Source organism: Rhinolophus sinicus, linkage group LG14 (assembly GCF_036562045.2).
Source record: "Rhinolophus sinicus isolate RSC01 linkage group LG14, ASM3656204v1, whole genome shotgun sequence".
Taxonomy (NCBI): domain Eukaryota; kingdom Metazoa; phylum Chordata; class Mammalia; order Chiroptera; family Rhinolophidae; genus Rhinolophus; species Rhinolophus sinicus.
In genome coordinates, this window is record NC_133763.1 from 51698549 (window position 1) to 51717155 (window position 18607).

Sequence of the window (18607 nt, forward strand, 5' to 3'; positions counted from 1 at the left end):
CGGTGGCTCGTGGTAACCATCCTGGATGGTGCAGCTCTAGAGTTTCCACCACTGTCTTTGGGGGTTCAGGGGTGGGAAGAGACAGGTGTTGGCCGACAGGAGCTACCATCTCTGATTAACCCCTGCTCCTGCCTGAAAAGATCACTTCTCACAGATGGCAGCTTATCTTTCACTCTCTTCACTCTCTCTCCTAAAAAACAGAAAACCGACCAAAATGCTTCCCAACCTGGATGAAGTTCCCAGGAAGAGGCCTGGAGCCCACCACCTAATCTACCTCCTGTAGGTTTTTCCTGGCTTGGGAACTGTCAACACTTTCACTTCTTTTCCTCAGTCTTTGCTGAGAAGGATAGAGGCAGACCATCCAGAGATCCCTCCAAAGCCATGGCCTCATGCAAGGCTTGTTTCTCAGGCCCTTTCCTTGCTCCACGGGCAGTTGTTCACAAATCTGAAAACACAGTCTCCCTTTGGGGCTCTCTTCACTGCCTGGCAGAGGCCTCTGCTGGGTGCCATCCCTGGGGGTGTAGAAACTCAGCAGGTGGGAATTGACAGACAGGCTGCTGCCCTTTCCAGGCTGCTAGTTTCAGCTCTCTGGCTTTGTTTCACTTTCTCTTCTTAATTAGATACTGGAAGAACACATCTTGAAGACCGACTGCCTTTTCCCTCCCCTACTCAATTGGGAATGGGAGAAAGAATTTAGACTTTACCAAGACACGTTAATCTACACAAGAAAGTCAGTCCAAGAGGGGAAATTTCTGGCAGCATGACCCCCGGTTCCTTTCCAGCATCTTTAGTCTGAGAACAGTCCTTCCTTTGAAGACATCCGTTCACTCCATCCTATAGGGAGCTTGCATGTTGTTTTAAGAATCCAAGACTTCAAAGTCAAGAGTCTACAGGACAGAGGGAAGGGTTTGGCTTCCGGGCCGGCGGAAAGGGAAGAAGCCTGGATTCTCTTTCCCTACTAGGCTCCATCCAGGTTCTGCCCAACAGAGGGTCAGGAACCAGATTCTGGGAGACTGCCTTAGGAATCCCTTTTCCAGTTTTGCTCTAGAGCTAAGAAAAAACACTATTTGAGGTGGGGTGGGGTCAAGGAGAGGGGATCGTTCCCTATACACTCAGCCAGGAAATAAGTCTGGGGAAGGAGATCCTTGAGAGACCCTCCCGAGTTTACTCCTCCGCCTCAGAGCCGCCCCAGATTGCTTCCCTCTGCCCCCTCCCTGCTGCTGGAGAAGGCCGGGCTCGGGGGCGGGGCCCGGCTCGGGGGCGGGGCCGGGCTCGGGGGCGGGGCTGGGGGCGGGGCCCACCGTCGCGCGGCCCGTCGCCTTGACGACCGCAACAAGATGGCGACGCTGGAGGGCGGGCTGCTGGGTTCCGACCCCGGGGCGCTGAGCCCAGCGCAGCTGGAGCAGCTGCGCGACTTCAAGGTGGGTGCGCCTCGGTTCCCGCCTGTACCGAGTGCTGCCCGCCCCCCAGGATAAGGGCCCAGACGGGGTGGGGGGCCCCGGGAGACGCGAGCCTGTTCCAGATAAAGGGGCGGGGGGACTCTGGGGAGACCCCCGGCGGACCCCTGAACAGAGTCCCAACAGGCGCCTCAAAGTGCAGGACAACTAAGACGGGGTTCGGGACAGATAGAGGGGCCGAAGTCACTGCCAGATACGTTGCCTAAGATACAGACCAGAACTTCCCGACGATGGAGACCCGACCTTTGTTAAGGACGCTAAGCCTGAGCTGGGGGCAGCGTGAGATGTTTACCTGTTAGAAGACACGGGGCTTACGTTTGCAAACGTCCTGGGAAAAGACCCGGTGAATGCTTGGGGTGTTTCCCCCGCCTTGCACACCTGCGGGGTTTGAATCCTGAAATCTGCCTCCTCATGGAGCGTGACCCTTTGCTCTTACCCCCAGATTCAGACTCGGATTGCCAACGAGAAGTACCTAAGGACCCACAAAGAAGTGGATTTGCTCATAAGTGGTTTCTTCAGGTAGGTGGTATTCAGGACTGGCCTTGGACAACTAGTGGAACATGTGACCAAATCGTGTTGGGGGCACATGAGTGAGAGTGACTCCTTCTTTCAACACTCCCTACTGCTTCCTGTAGGGTCCGAAAGTTAGAAAATATCTCCCAAGGTTGAATTTTTTTCTCACTCTGGGATTTGTGGCACTGAGCGTTTTCTTGAATTACCTCTAAAGTCTCAAAACTATTAATATTCATTCACCGTAGCTGCAAGGATAACTATATACCTTATGACATTTGGGAGAAGGGATTGGGCCGTGAGAAACTCGACAGGCAGCCTTTGGGTATAGAACATTATTCTCCATCAGAGATGCTTAACAAGATCCCTAGAACTTTAAAAAAATTCAACTGTCTGGCTTTTCCCTACCTGAGAACATGGTAGAAAGACTCCAAGAGTTGGGAGCCACTCCCCGGCAGGTTTTGGGGAAAAGACCACTTTCCAGCATATACGTATCCCTGCACGTGTCCCACCCCCACGCTGCCTGCTCACCAATGCAGTAGGGTATTTGTTTGAACAGGAAAATCTAATGGGGATGATGGGCAAAGAACGAAGGGGGGAAAAATCTTGGAGCAGCAGGGGATGAAAATATTAGAACTGTCTCAAATGCTGTTTGCCTGTAGACCACAGGCAAGTTTTAAAAAACAACAGCTTCCATTCGCAGGCCCTGCCTTGGTTTCCTGCCTTAGCAGTTATCACACTGTATTGTAATTGCATTGTCAATCTTCTGTTTCTCTCCCTGGACCAAAACTCTAAGCTGGTGGAGCTGTGTTTGTGTCCCAGCGCCCACATAGTGATAGCATTTTGGTACACGTTGGCTGGTCCTCCCAGCGACTCCACAAAAGATAGCTTATTATCGCTTCCATTTTACATGGGAGAAAAGCTAAGGTCTGAGGGGTAACGTACGTTCCCCAAGTTGCTGAACCAGGACCCAAACGCCTGGTTTTTCCTCCACCTTGTGTTGTAAGCACATGGGAGCTGGAGAGCCAGGGCTGGAACTCTCCCTTCTCTCCTGAAAAGCGGGACAGAGAGATGTCGTTTTCCCCAGGCCCCTTTGTTTTTTTCTGAATTGCACTATTCTTTATATTTTAGCCATTTCTCCAAGTGGCAGCAGGTTCTCAAAGGGCAGGTGGGGAAAGAAAGGGAACACCGAAATCTGTCTGTGAAGGTTGGTTTTATTTGGGCCAGGGTTAAGTCTTGGGCAAAAGATAGCGTAGGGGGTCCTCTGTCAAAGTCAGCCCTGGCGATGGGGCTGTCACTTTTTGCACGTTTACTTCTAAAGGGAAGTAAAGGGTGACATCCTATCCTGGGAAGCTTGCAATCCACGAGTTAGGAATGATTCCAGCCGCGAGCTTGGAGATAGATGTTAAGAGCCTGAATCAAATCACCATTTGCCTCGTTCACAAAAGGATTAGAATCCTGGGGGGTGGTGAATGAAGAGGACCTTGTTTTAGTCGTCACATGTCAGGGGTGGCCCTGCTGCTTCTCTTCCAGGAACAGTTTCCAGGAGCTGGACGCCTGTGCCTGGCTGCCGCAGGGACAGCCATAGGCATCGACCCTGTCCTTTATCACCCCACCTCCCCAGGCCTGGTAGGCCAGCAGGCTTTTTCCTTTTGTTGTCCCTGAAGCTCCCCTACGTGAAATCCTCCTGGCCCCTGTTAGGCCTTTGTCTTTCCGGGGTGGAGGTGGGAGGGGGAGAGGACGTATTTGAAGTTTGAGGGTTTGCTCTGTGTATTTGGTGCTCTTGTCGTTTCCTTTGGGTCGCATCAGGATGAAGTCTGTACTGGATGCTTCAGATGGTCCTTGCAGTGACAAAGGAGAGGGGACAGGATCCGGGGCAGCATGCCCGCTCCCCTGTCGCATAGGTCTCTGCTCTGTCTTCCCTCCAAAGCACGGCATGCTCCGAGCTGTTTTTTGTTGGGAAACAAGCTCCCGCCTTGAGTTTTCCAATCCTGGAGATTCATGGCCATTCATCCACAGCTGCCCAGTCTGTATTCATATATATAGTGTACAGACCTCGTAATAATGGAAAGAGTTTGGGACCTGAAACATGGAAAGAGTGGGGACCTCACTTACTTTAGGCTCCCAGAGAGCTCCGGTGTTAGGCTGGAGATAGGATAGCAAAGGGTGAGGGTTTAGGAAGGCGTCATGAAGTGTTTGTAAATCCCCAGGCTGGTGAATGTTCCCCTGGACAGCACTGATCTTATGATTCCTTGGCTGGAAAACTCTTCAGTGGATCCACACTATTACTTGCTTTCTTCGCCGTTGTCTTTTTCTAAACATTCTACTGAAATACGAAGCACAGAAAAGTGGCATATTCTCAATGGGATAGACTTTCACAAGCTGAGCACACACGTGGCAGTAGCGTCCAGGTCAGGCACGAGACCCTGACTAGCCCCTCAGGCCCTCTGTGCCCCCTGCCAGTCACTTCCCCCCAAAAGGTAGCCAGTCTCCTGACTGCTAATAGCACAGACTGGTTTGGCCCTTTCGTGCTTCACACAAATGGAATTCTGCCATCTGTAGTCTATTGTGCCTTGTAGGTCCCCACTGTGTGACTGTGCCAGGCTTTACTGACACATTCCCACTGGCTTTTAACTGAGTATAAATGTCTCTCCCCGGCCTTCACGGCCCCCCCGCCAGAACAAATCCTCTTCCACTTCCCACTACTCCCTGCTCGTGCCTGACTCCGGCCAGACCGAACTTCTCTGATCATTCCACAACCATGTGGAGGGGCACCGATCACCCCCCCAGTGCCATTCTGGACCCTGGGGGGACAAAGGTGGGTATGACCCAGTTCGATGGGTTCACCATCTGTCAAACTGGGCTGTTTCATTTCCGGGTCTTTGCACTTGCTGCTTCCGGGGGTCTGGAATGCCCTTGTCCCTCAGCCCTTGCACTGAAATCCCTCTCAAGGGTCCTCGAAAGTGCCAGCTGCTCTCTGGAGATTTTTGGGGTCCCACTCAGTAACTTCTCTCCTCTGATCTCCCAGCGCACTAAGACCCCTCTTGGCCTTCTTCCTGGAGGTGCCTTTTGGACATTTGGGAACTTGCCCCTTGCCTTTTACTTGACTGTAATTTATTTGAGTGTAATTTTTTTGTCTTTAAAAAAATCAATCCCTCGTATCTAGTGCAGTTACTTATGCAGAATTTGTGCTCACTAATTCTCAAATTGGATTGGGGGAGGAGAAGGGAAGCTACATTCTGGACGCTTGCGAGGCGGGGGCTCCCTGGGCCGGCAAGGCCTTTTAGGCTGGTGGGGCTGGGCAGCCGTGTTCAAGAGGACATGTGTGGAGAGCAATGGCCTTGCAATCACAATGCCTGGGCCCATCTCCTTTATTTACTCGCGTTATGAACTCGGGCAAATGATTAACCTTTTGAAGGCCAGGTGTCTTCCGATGTAACATGGGAGACACAGTCACTGCTGTTTCCTGGGGTTGTTGTAAAGTGAGAGGACGTTTGTGAACATGCTTTGCAAACCATAAAAGTCTATACGCGGTGAGGCAGTTTCAACTCCTTGGTGGCACCGGGACTGCGGGTGCCCTCAGTGTCTGGCTGCTGGACTGGAGGGCCACCAGCCCTCTCACAGCCACCGTCTCAGCTTTGTTTTATCGTACCCCCCACCCAAGCCCCTGCCGTGGGAATTCCTGGTTACACTCACTCAGAAGACGGTAGGATTGCGTGTCTGTCTCACCGTGAGCTCCCGCCCCCAGGTCGAGGATGAGGCAGCGAGCTCTTTATCTTTGCTGCCCGCCCTGGGCTTGGTCTCTGTTTCGGTGAAAATGTTCCTTGAACAAATGACAGGCTTCCTGGGGCGGCCGCACAACTGCCCTGAAAGGCAGAGACCCTGCCCTAACGCCTGCTTCCTCTCCTGCCCTCGTCCCTTACTGTTTTCTAGAGAAATGTTTTTGCAAAGGCCAGACAACATCCGAGAATTTGCTGCAGGTGAGTGGGGCTGCGTCCCTGTGGGGTGTTTGCTAAGCAGCAGAAGGCGTATTAGTGTGGATGTGAACGCGGCAGGGCCAGGACTCTCCCCGCAGAGTCTGGGGCGCTTCTTCACCGGACGTCCCCCAGGGAGCTGTCTTCAGAAGACTCTTTCCTCCACTGTCATTTCCTCCACATGAGGACAGATAAGAAATGAGGCAGAATTTCCTCGTGGTGAGGGTTAAGAATTTTGAGATTCCCAAAGGAGCATACGTAGTGGCAGGAATTGCAAAGCGGCATCCTCAACCCTGGTGCTCACCAGAGTCACCTGGGAGCTTTTCAAAGGTACCGAGGCCCAGGCCTGGGACATGGAGGGGTGTGGAGGGGTGTGAGGGGGGTGTTATGGTGTTATGTAATTAGTCTGGGGTGGGGCCCAGCCTCTAAAGGCTCCCTCAGTGACTCTAATGGGCTCCGCTGCCTGGAGATGGCTCAAGGTCAATGGTATTTAGAGGGAAGGGGCTGGGCTGGCTGGTTTCCTGGGTCCTGTCAGCCCCGGGAGTCGGTTCCGTCCTCCCGTCGTTTCTGAGTCCAACTGCGTTTTGCTGCTACAGCAGATGCCGCTTCTGACGCACATTATGCCGGGTGTATAAAAACCTCTTCTGTCGTCATCCTGCGAGAGCCTGGCTCTCCTCTGAGAGGATATTCTCAGAGAGGACGTGCTTCTCAGAGAGAAGCTGGCAAACCGAGTTGAGACAAGAATAACACTTGGCATTTATTTGGGCCCCAAGATGGGCCAGGAGCAGAGAACCCACAGGGCTCCCTCAGCCCTCTGATGGCTCTCTGTGCGTCAGCAAGGGCCTGGCAGTGTGGGGGGAGAGGAGCCAGTCCTGGGAACACAGGAGCTGGCAGACTCAGAACTGCTGCGGCGACAGTGACCACAGGATTTGCTGTGACATCTCATATTACGCTGTGAAGCGTAAAGCCAGGCCACCGGCTAGCAGTCCAGTAAGGCCCAGCCGTCCTAACTTTTCACCACAGTAAGCTGTCTCCCTCCCAGTCTTTCCCCCTTGGTTTAGATGATTTCTTCTTTTTGATTCTTATCCCAGAGTATTTCACGGATCCGAGACTTCCCAACAAGATTCACAGGCAGCTAATTAAGGAGAAGAAAGAGGCTTAATTAGCAAAATCATGACGCCCAGCTGTTGAAAGAGACCAGCAAGAATCCAGCCTGGGGGTGGGTGCTAACCTCTCTTGCAGACAGAAGCTCCTTTACACTGGTGAGAGTGAGCGTTGGCTGGCCCGGGGTGTGAAGGAAAACACGCAGAGGAGCTGCAGAGAAGCGTCGTGCGAGCGTTCAGATTTTCCGACACTATTTTGGGGAATTAGGGACTGTGAAGAGAGACCCGGGGTCTGTCTAGCGTGTCCATGGCAGGAGGAGACATCTGTCTTTTTAATCTGGTGAAGTGGATGAGGAGAATGTAGGCGGGGGAGGTTCGGGGGTGGAGGGTGGCGGGGACATGGTGGTGGGGCCCACTGGTGTCCAGGCCTTGTTCCCAGGATGCAGAATTCCAGAGCGTTCCTGCAGGTGCCTTTTCCGTATGGCCCTGGTGATGGGGCGAGGGTCTTTCCCATTTTGTCTGGGAACCAGGCGGGGCCCTCACGGCCATCACACATTTCACAGGCAGGATGATGGCTGAAATAATTTTGAAGGTTGGGATTTTTTTTTTTTTTCTTTTAATGTGCGGTGGGAAAAAGCCACACTCCTGCTAATAGTGGAACCATTTCTGCAGCAGGACCACCTGGAAGGAAGAGGCCCTGTTGTCATCAGCGTGGCTTGCGAAGCTGCCTTGGGCAGTGTCTGCTCCTGCAAAGGCTTTTAAAGATAACTCATTAAAAACAGACCTTCCTGCTGTCTCTGCCTTGTTTCATTCAGACGGAGGACCTTTGTGGGAGGGTTGCTCTGTCCCGTTCTTTGACCTGGTGGGCAGGGCAGTGGGCCTGTTTCTCGTGGTGGCAGCCATGGGCCTGTCCCCTTGGTCAGCCAGCTGTTTCCACATGTGCCTCGATACAGTGTACTCTCCAGCCCCCCAGGCCACCCACTCCCAGAGCCAAAACGGGACAAAAGAACAGTGTGGAGACCCTGCAGACCACCACTGGTTGTGTGGTACCGGAACAGGAACCACCTTCAGTGGTGGCTTTTGTTTTCTCCTTATCTGACCTCCTGGATTGCTGTTCAGAGTGTGTAGTGGTGATTAACTTTTATTTCCATGGGAGCAATCATAAGAGGAAGTGGGCTGGAAGGACAGCGAGAGAGAATGAGCTAGACAGAGGCGAGCCATTCAGGGCCGCCAATCCCGTGAATCTAGACTTTATCAGATTTGCAGGGAACAGCCACCCGTCCATTTGGTTTTCAGCTAAGAGGAAGGGGAATGGACCGGTTGGCCTTAGGCAGTCCTTTCCAGGCCGGGAGGCATGGATGTTGTCTGTTTATGTCTTGTCTCTCTGGCCTCCACTGCATGAAGGACCTCTCACCTGTGTGTCACTTGTCAACATCACCATGGCAACAAGCACAGCCCAAAGCAGGGACTAAACTCCCCGGGTCTGTGCCTGCCTTGTTCTCAGCTGCCATCACCTGCGGTAGTGGAAAGGGCACCAAAACAGAGCGTTCAGGCAACTATTAAAGCTACACATAATAAGCGATGGAACAGGAAGCTGAGGAGTTATTTTAAGTGCTTTCAGAATCACTCGCCAGCAGCTATGGCTCTGACAGTGAGGTATCCCTGTTTAGACAGTCCTAATGAAGCCTTCAGCAAAAAACACATCTACTGAGGATGTCTGATGCGAAGTGTGATATTAGACACTCTTGGAACCTTTCCTGGAGAAGCGACCTGCTGCAGTGTGGGAGAGTGCAAAGTGTTTTTCGAGATGCTTGAGTGCGTGATCTAACTGTGAGAGCACCATGGCTCATGCTTGGGGGTGTGTGTGTGGGGGAGGGGGAGTGCTGGCAGATGTAAGCAATCCTTTTCATTTAAAATAGACTTCAAAGCCTTCCTGAGTCAAGAATGCATTTAACACGGTGACAGTGCCGCTACTTTGTGCGACACCGTGTGCCAAGTTTATCATCTGGGAGGTGGGCTGCTCTTCTCCCCAAACCTGAACCAAATCTGAAAATCAAACTTGTTCACAATTGAATGCCGACTCCTAGCACAGTGTCTGGAATACAGCAAGTGCGTGGACAGCGTTTGTGGAGAGAAGCAATACCTGCGTGATTCAGTGAGCACCCCCATTGTATCCATGGCTACAAAACAATGACATCCCTGGTGGAGATAGGTGCTGAGGTACAGGAGAAGGTAGAAGGAGCGCCAGGGCTGCCTGCGGGAGTAAGGGAGGCCTCCCGGAAACCGGCATGTGATGGGTAAGAAAGGATTTGCCCAGCAGGTGTGGGGCGAGGCGTGGGGCAGTCAGGGCTCTGAGTGGGGTGGCGGGGCGGACCCTCACAACCCCTTTCTTCCTTGCTAACAGAACGCCAGTTTTTGTTTTGTTTTGTTTTTCATTTCTGGAAGTTTAATTTGTAGCTTTATAAAAATCTGCCACGTTTCTGATTTATTTTTGAACATACGGATTACAGTTATAATAAGTGTTCTTTTGTTTTTTAGTTTCAAGTGTACAAAACAATGCAATAGTTAGACATTTCACCCCTCACAAAGTGATAACCGCCTCCTCAATCTATTGCCCTTCTGACATCGTATATATCTATTACAATTCCACTGACTATTTCCTATGCTATACTCCATATCCTTTGAGAATATATATTAAATTATAGTGACATTCAGTATTATTCAGCTTCAGCTTCAGGTGTACAGTGCAGTGGTCAACATCTACACCGTCCCTGAAGTGGTCTCCCTAATAAGACATGTTCCCATCTACAAAATCTTTACAATGTTATTGTAAAGATTTTACCTGATTTTTGTAAAGATATTATACCTGATTATATTCCCAAAACTGTCTTTCATATCCCGTGGCAATATTGTAGTTACCAATTTATGCTGTGTAATCCCTTCCCCTTCTCCCTCATCCCCACTTTCCTGCCTTCTAACAACCATCAGTTTTTCCTCTATGACACAGGGACTGTTTCTGTTTACTTTGCTCACTTATTCAGATCTTTAGATTCCACACATAAGTGAGATCATATAGTATTTGTCTTTCTCCAACTGACTTATTTCACTTAGCATAATGTTCTCTAGGTCCATCTATATTGTTGCAAATGGTAAGATTTAATTCTTTATAGCCAAGTAATACTCCATTGTATAAATGTACCACAGTTTCTTAATCCAGTCGTCTACTGATGGGCATTTCAGTTGTTTCCAAGTTTTGGCTGTTGTAAATAGCACTGCAATAAATATAGGGGTGCATATAGGTTTTCGAATTAGCATCTTGTATTTCTCTGGATAGATACCTAAGAGTGGAATTGCTGGGTCATAAGGTAGTTCCATTTCCAGTTTTTTGAGAAACCTCCATACTGATTTCCATAGTGGCTGCACCAATCTGCAATCCCACCAACAGTGCACCAGGGTTCCCTTTTCTCCACATCCTTGCCAGCACTTGTTTGTTGATTTATTGATGATAGCCATTCTGACTGCAGTGAGGTGGTGTCTCATTGTGTTTTTCTATTTGCATTTCTCTAATGATTAGTGAGGTTGAGCATTTTTTCATGTATCTGTTGGCCATCTGTATGTCCTTTTTAGAGAAATATCTCTTCATGTCCTCTGCCCATTTTTTAATTGGGTTGCTTGTTTTTTTGGTGTTGAGCTGCATGAGTGTTTTATAAATTTTGGATATTGACCCCTTATCAGATGTATCATTGACAATTATCTTCTCCCATTCAGAAGGCTGCCTTTTTGTTTTATTCATGGTTTCCTTTGCTGTGAAAAATCTTTTAAGTCTGATGTAATCCCATGTTTGTTTTTTTCTTTTACTTCCCTTGCCTGAGGGAATATTTCAGTAAAAATATTACTCAGAGTAATGTCTGCAAATTTACTCCCTATATATTCTTCTAGGAGTTTTATGGTTTCAGGTCTTACATTTAAGTCTTTAATCCATTTTGAATTTGTTCTCATATATGGTGTAAGGAGGTGGTCTGGTTTCATTTTTTTGCATGTGTCAGTCCAGTTTTCCCAGCACCATTTATTGAATAGACTGTCTTTACCCCAATATAAATTCTTGCTTCCCTTGTCATAGATTAAATAACCATATATGAATGGATTTATTTCTGCCTCTCTGTTCTGTTCCATTGATCTGTGTGTCTGTTTTTATGCCAGTACCATACTATTTTGATTACTATAGCCTTATAGTATGATTTGATGTCGGGTAGCGTAATACCTCCCACTTTGTTCTTATTTCTCAAGATTGCCATAGCTATTCAGGGTCTTTTATGGTTCCATATAAATTTTAGGATTATATGTTGTATTTCTGAGAAAAATGTGATTGGTAGTTTAATAGGAATTGCATTGAATCTATATATTGCCTTAGGCAGTATGGACATTTTAACTATATTAATTCTTCTATCCATGAACATGGTATGTGTTTCCATTTATTTGTATCTTCTTTGTTTTCTCTTTTCAGTGTCTTATAATTTTCTGAGTACAGGTCTTTTACTTCTTTGGTTAAATTTATTCCTAGGTATTTTATTGTTTTTGAAACAATTGCAAATGGGATTGATTTCTTAATTTCTCCTTCTGATAGTTTATTATTGGTGTGTACAAATGCAACTGATTTCTGAATATTAATTTTGTATCCTGCTACTTTACTGCATTGGTTTATCAGTTCGAATAGTTTCTTTATGGAGTCTTTGGGGTTCTCTATATATAGTATCATGTCATCTGCATATAATGACAATTTTACTTCCTCCTTACCGATTTGGATGCCTTTTATTTCTTTTTCTTGTCTGATTGCTGTGGCTAGAACTTCCAGCACTATGTTGAATAGAAGTGGAGAAAGTGGGCAACCTTGCCTTGTTCCTGAAGGGGAATGGGTTTAGCTTTTCCCCATTGAGTAAGATGTTAGCTATGGCAGAGGGCAGCAGTGGGCTCAGCCCCGGGTGCTGGGCTGTATTTACCTAAGCCAACCACAACAACCCTCTTCCCTGACTTCCCCAGCCTTGCTTCCAGCAAGGGGCAGCCACGGGGCCAGGAGCTGCAGGGAAAAGTGTGCTGGGGTTTTTAAGAAAGCTTTTTCTTTCATAACCAAAAAAGGGGTGAGGGGTTTTGACAGATTCAGCTGGTGTACCCTCCCATTTTTCCCTGATTTGAACCTGGATGGGCTGTCTAGAGCCGAACAGCCATCTTAGGGCCATGCGGCAACAAGCAGGGGGTAAGAGCCAGGGCTCTGAAGTGACAGAGAGGAAAGGTCAGAAGACTTGGAGGCCCTAATGGCATCTTTGAGCACTGAACATCCCAGCAATCATTTGCCTTCAGAAAGACTTCTTGGCAGTGAGGAACACTAAATCTCTAATTTGTTTTGAAATCAGACCAGATTTTAGATTCTGACCCACCACTTATTAGATGTGTGGTCGTGGCCAAGCCGCTTAACTTCTCTGAGCATTAAACTTACCTATAAACTATACCTATAATATATGTAACAACCACTTCTCAGGGCTGTTGGATTAGTGATGAAGTTAGGACAGTGCCTGGCACGTGGGAGATGCTTACTAGGGGTGTGTCTTGTTGGAGGTGTGTAAAGCGCTAAGGCGCAACTAGTGGGAGAAGATGGCGCATGAGAAGGTGGGGACAAATCCCAGAGGGCACTGTGTTTCAGACAAAGGAGGTTAGTTTCTTATCATGCAGGCAATGAAGAGCCAGCAAAGAATTTTAAGCCCAGAGGCGTCGATGAAGAGAACTGTATTTAGAAAGTGTCACAGTGTGGAAGACAAACAAGAGGAAATTAAGACTAGAATGGAAAGGCCTGTAGGGAGGCAATCGCCATAGTCCAAGCTGTCCAGTCTCTCAGCTGCACCACTTCACCCATGTCTTATCCGCCTCCTTGCGGACTCTCCTGCCCACTGTGTGAGCTGAGAATGTGTTTAGCTGCATGTAACAACAGAACACCTGATTTACAGTGGTTTATGCAAATAGGGGGCTATTTTTCTCACCTAAGAAGTCTGGCAGTACGCGAGATTCAAAGGTTTAATGATGTCGACAGGGTACCCAGACCAGGCTTCCATCTTTTCCCTGCCAGCCTTAGCCTGTGGGCTCACAGTTATGAGAGGGCTCTTGTACTCACAAAGCCATTTCTGTCTTCCAGGTCGGGAGAAGAAAGGAGAACCAACCCCGAGTCCATGATCATGTCCCTTTCTTTTTCAGGAAAGCGAAATTTTCCAGAAAGTCTTCCCCACCTAGCCTCACAGGGTCCTGTGATTCACCTCAAGGGCAACAGAGACTGGGGAAGGGAACATTTAACCCCTCTGCCTTCTAGACCAGAAGGTGGCACGGGAAAAGGAGAGGGAACAGCTAAGTCAGCCCCAAAGCAGTGTCTGCCCACCTACACCTCTGCCTCATTCTCCATGTCAGAGCGAGAATGATCGTCTAAGAAACCTAAATCAAAGTCTGTCACTCTCCTGCCTAAAACCCTCCCGAGGTTTTCCATGCACTTAAAGTGAGACCCAGCTGGCTTTCCATGGGCTACCCCCAGCCGCCTTGGTGTGCTTCAGCCGCACCCACCTTTCCTCTCTTCCTCCAATGCACTAACGTACCATGTTTCCCTGAAAATAACGTCTAGCCAGACCATCACCTCTAATGTGTCTTTCGGAGCAAAAATTAATATAAGATCCTGTCTTATTTTACTATAAGAGCCAGTCTTATATAATAAATGCAACATAAGACCGGGTCTTATATTACTTTTTGCTTCAAAAGACGCATTAGAGCTGATGGTCCAGCTAGGTCTTATTTTCGGGGAAACAGGATAGTCCCCACTTGAGGGCCTTTGGACTTCGCCTGACTCTCTCTTCCCCAGATCCTGGTGGTCTGAGGGGGGCTGCTGTACACTGAAAGGGAGAGGAAACTGCCCAGCAGACAGGCCTTGCTTTTCTCACATGGCAACTCTGGAGGTGTTGGTTCTGTGCCTGCCTCTGCAGGTTTCTCTTGTTCCCTCATGGTCTAAGGAGCAGCAGGACCAGGAAGGGACTCTACCAGTGACACTTGGGTTTCTTTTCCAGAAAGCAAAAGCTTACTTGGCCTCCTTCCCCCCATCTGCCAACTTCCACTAACATCTATCTCATTGGCCAGAACTGTGTACATGGCCCCCTCTTTGAGGTTGGCTGGCAAATTGAGTGTTTAGCCAAACAACAGTGTCCTCAGTAGCTTCTTGTCACTTTCTCAGTCCTTTCCTAGGGATGCAGCTGAAGTATCCTCCCCCAGATACTTTAAAAAATATTTAATTAAACTCCCCCACCATTCATGCCGCTGTTTTGTTTTCGTCACAACACCTATCAGTGTCCGATATTATCTTGTTGGCTTATTTTTTTGTTATTGTCTGTGTCCCCAAGAATGTGAGTTCCTGCGAGAGCAGGCCTTGTTACTCTGGTTCGTCACACCAAGGGCAGCGTGCACTGAGGACTCCGCCGCGGCCTCTGGAAAGCGAGACGCGCCTCCTGGCTGGACGGGCCTCTGCTGCCCTCTGCTGGGCACGGGCCGCACAGCCCGAGACGCCACTCGGAGGCCTGTTCCAGGCCTGCGTGGAAAGGGTCCGCGGGAAGGAGAGAAACAGCGGTGGGAGAGGGAGAATACTCACAAATATGCACTGTCATAGCCTCAAGTTTCCTCAGAAGTTACCAGGCCCAGAGCGTCATCTCTGGCAGGGCTGCTTTATGAGCTCCATAGCTGTTTCCTTCTTTAAAATGTCGGAAGAAAGAAACCTTGCAAGGTTGATTACCCATTCGTTTATTCATTCACTTATTCACACATTTATTCAGGAAATACCAGGGTATATTATGTACTCGGGATGCAAAGTTTTGGGAATAAGACACACTTTGTCCTCAAGGAGTGAAGCCGAATACATAGATAATTATAATACAGTTTCAAAAGTGAAATGATAAGAGAAACATCCAAGCCCTCATGGGCACACAGAGGAGGGGCACCTGACTGGCACTGCGGTGGTAGGGGGGTGGGGATGTGACAAGGGTGCGGCCAGAAAATGCTTCCCCGTGTGGAGCTAACAGATGAATCGGAATTGTAGGCACCAATTACTGCCTAACGCCACATCTTGCCATTGCTAAATCTAAAGGGCAATTCTTGTTTTCTCTGGAAATTCTTCCTGAACGCTTCCCTCACTTGCCTCTGTGTTTAACACAGTCTCCTAGGGCCTTGGCTCTCCTATCTGTGAAAAGAGGGGGCGCTCGGAGATTATTCCTTTGAGCATGGTTGATATGACTGAATTCTAAGTATTCTACCTTTCAGTTTGTAAAAGCGTCTCTCTGGGAGCAGGTTGGCATGTGCACACGGAGATGCAACCCCTGGGTTTCAGCATCTGCGGGAAAAATCCAGCTTGAATCTAAAAGAACCAAAAGTGCTTTGCATACAATAGCCTCTCACTAAATGCTTGTGGAAAAGAACAACCCTTGTCGGCATTCTTAAACCACTCCTGTTGTTCCCTGGGGTACGTGTCCCTTGCAGAGTTGCTTTGCGGGTGGCCGTGTCTGGCCCATAGCAGGCCTTCATAGAGAGCAGCTATTATTTCAGTGAAGTAGCAGAACTGTCATTGGGAAGACCTATTGATTTTACCCATTTTTAAAATTTTTTGCTCACCATGTTTTTTATTCCTTCTCGATGTTCCAAGATTTATTTGTTTATTGTTTCCTTTCTATTTAGAGAACTGCCTGTAGCCATTCTTTGAGGATAGGTCTACTGGTGACAAAGTCTTAGTTATCCTTTGTCTGAGAATGTCTTAATTTCCCCTTCATTCCTGAAGGATATATTCTGGGTATAGAATTCTGGGTTGATAGTTCTTTTCTTCCAGCACTTGAAAAAGTATACCAGTTCCTTCTTGCCTCCATGGTTTCTGATGAGAAATCGGCGGTCATTTGAATTTTTTTTCTTCCCTTTATAGGTAAGGTATCATTTTTCCCTAGCTGCTTTCAAGATTTTTTTTTGTCTTTAGAGTTCAGAAATTTAATTATGATGTATCTTGACACGGATTTCTTTGGGTTTCTTTTGTTTGGGGTTTGCTTAATTTCTTTTTTCTAATGTGGGAGGGAGAGAAGGGATCATCAGACACATTGTCATTTGCACCTGAATCACATCTCTTCCTAAACAGAAACCCCAAGAGCAGAAAGAAATAAGAGTGAAGTAAGAGAGGGGCTGTGATTCCATCACATTAAATAGGAGACTTAGTGGAGGTGGGGAAGGGCTGGTTCACATCAGGACATCACCACTGGCCAAGAGGAGGGTTTATGGGCAGCAGAGCTCTATATGTTCTCCCTCTCTTCATTTATCTTGCTTCTGTTTTGGCTTTTTGGGGTGGTTCCAGGACCGACTCTTGGCTTTGCACAGAGGGTGTATAGGTGCATTCCGGTGAATCTGCTGATGACTTGACACGCAGGCCTTCACAGGTGGGGGCCGCTGCCTGAAGGTGGCTGTGTGCCAAGTGTCCTGCTTCCTGGCCACTTAAAGTTGTTGGGCGGCAGCAGCTGCAGCAGCCAGGGACTCAGGGATGGAGGCTCCATCTGCCACTCTGCTTTCTGCTTCTCAGAGTATCCCCAGGAGAGCTCTTCCTCCTCTGCACACAGGTCAGGGCACTTCTGCAAACCCGGGGTCACGTGCAGGGCAGCCATGTTCCTTTAGCAGCCTCTCATCATGTAGCCACCAGGTCGACCTAGCAGCTTGCTTAGGTCTTTCTCAGACAGTTTGATGGCATTTTCCATCTGGAACAGAGTGAGGTAGGTTTGACAAGAGTCTAGGCACAGAGAAAAGACTCAATTGGTAGTTATTGTTCAAATATAGCATCTTAGAGCTCTCATGGCCTTTGGAGCTCATTTAATGTATGCCACCACCATTTTACAAATCAGGGAATTGAGACTCAGAGAGAAGAAACTTCCTCAGAGAAATACTTCTTAGGGGCAAAGCTTAGATAAAAACTCAGGGCTTTTGCCTCCCAGGCCAGTGGCCTTTCTCCTAAGTCAATGGTTCTCAAAATGCTGCTTAGTTTCTTGAATCAGTATGTTTACACTTCTTAACAAATTTGGGAAATCTTCAGCCATTATTCCTTTGTGTACTTTTTCAGCCCTGCCTCCTTCCTCCTCTTTCTGGGACTCCAGGATGCAGTGTGGACCCTGGATCAAGGCATCCTACAGTACTGTGTCCCTAAGTAAAATATATGGGTCTGGGAAACAAGGGGTGGACGTAGGAGCAGCCCCCCCACTACCATCACTCCCAGTGACCCCATTGGGAACCCCTCTTATCCCAACTCTGGGCTCTGAGGATTTAGAAGTTCTATTTGCCAGAAGGGGAATATTTCCACTACCAGTGGACACACCAAGAGTCTTATAAGACTTTAAGCTATGGCTGCCACCAGATTACTTAAGAACACTACCAAGAGATGAGGAGGAAAGGAAAGGAGTCACTGTCCTGGCAGGAGTAGCTGACCCTGATCCTCAGGAGGCAGGGCTGCTGTTACACAATGTGGGGAGATTATACCTGGCACCCAGGTCATCCACGTAGGCATCTCGTGCTCCTTCCTTGCCCAGTTTTGATGATACATGGACAAGTAGTCACGGCCTGCGAAAGGCATGATGACCAGGTGCCTCAGCAGGTAACCCATTTGCACCAGTAGAAGTACAAGCCGAGGGCACGTGGGCAGGAATGCAGAGTGAGTAGTAGAGGATGGAGGTAAATACCAGTTGCAGACTTAGGACAAATCTACAGCAACAGGGGCGATGGTCGGTCCCAGACCTTCCTATTAAATTTTCCCAGGAAAAGAGGCCCATCAGAATCCTGAAGGGATCATTCTAAAACTTACGAAGCAAATGGGGTCTGAACAGCACAAGAGGTGGAGTGCAGTGGAGACTATGGTGTGCTGCCTGGGACCCTCCCCTCAGGACCGAAGCTGCTGAGAATGCTGACAGCTCTCATCTCAGTTCCCCTCTGGGAACTGCCTTTGTTCCTCACCCAAAGTCATGCTCCCTTCCTAGTCAATATGGGGGTATGAAATCAGGCCAGTTGCCTGGATAGGGTAACATCTCTGCAGAGCCATCCTAGCTTGAGCTTGTGGGACTGACAGGTCTTATTGAGTCTGCATCAGCTCAGCTTCTCCCTCTGCCAAGTCCTGCTTCCTTCACTCCCACACAGGTGCTGGGCCGGAGGACGCCCCCAGTAAACTTACTGCACGCTGTGTGGAATGTTGTGCCTGTTTCTCAAACCATTGCCAAGAGCTCCCTGATGGTGATGGTGGTGTGGAACGATGCTGTGTGAAATGGGCTTCTTTCTATTTCAAGGACAGCAGGATGGGGTCATTGAAATGGCAAATTCCAAACAACAGCAGTGCTAGACTTGAATTCTGGAGTTTTGGAAAAATGAGAGGTTGGGTACAGTGATCAGTGCACCTATGAGTGACACCACCCCATTAGTTGGGATGGCCTCATGTGGATGCAAGTGGACGGAAGTGCTTAACTGGCTGGGAGTGGTAGGTGAGCTC

At 48.6% G+C, this 18607-nt stretch overlaps 1 protein-coding gene across 6 annotated transcripts; it reads left to right on the top strand.

The window, feature by feature from the left end:
- Nucleotides 1-1290: 1290 nt before the first annotated feature.
- Nucleotides 1291-7840, top strand: RIIAD1 (regulatory subunit of type II PKA R-subunit domain containing 1). Of its 6 annotated transcripts, none has more exons than XM_019740069.2 (5): nucleotides 1291-1421; nucleotides 1900-1976; nucleotides 5901-5947; nucleotides 7033-7384; nucleotides 7717-7840. In XM_019740069.2, exons 1-4 carry the CDS (start codon nucleotides 1338-1340, stop codon nucleotides 7101-7103), a joined length of 279 nt encoding a protein of 92 aa, XP_019595628.2. In that variant the 5' UTR covers nucleotides 1291-1337; the 3' UTR covers nucleotides 7104-7384; nucleotides 7717-7840. The 6 variants fall into 6 exon arrangements, with proteins under 6 accessions (XP_019595628.2, XP_019595630.2, XP_019595633.2 ...); XM_019740071.2 differs by having other exon boundaries at nucleotides 7033-7203; XM_019740074.2 differs by having other exon boundaries at nucleotides 7033-7203; nucleotides 7720-7840.
- The last annotated feature ends 10767 nt before the right edge of the window (nucleotides 7841-18607 follow it).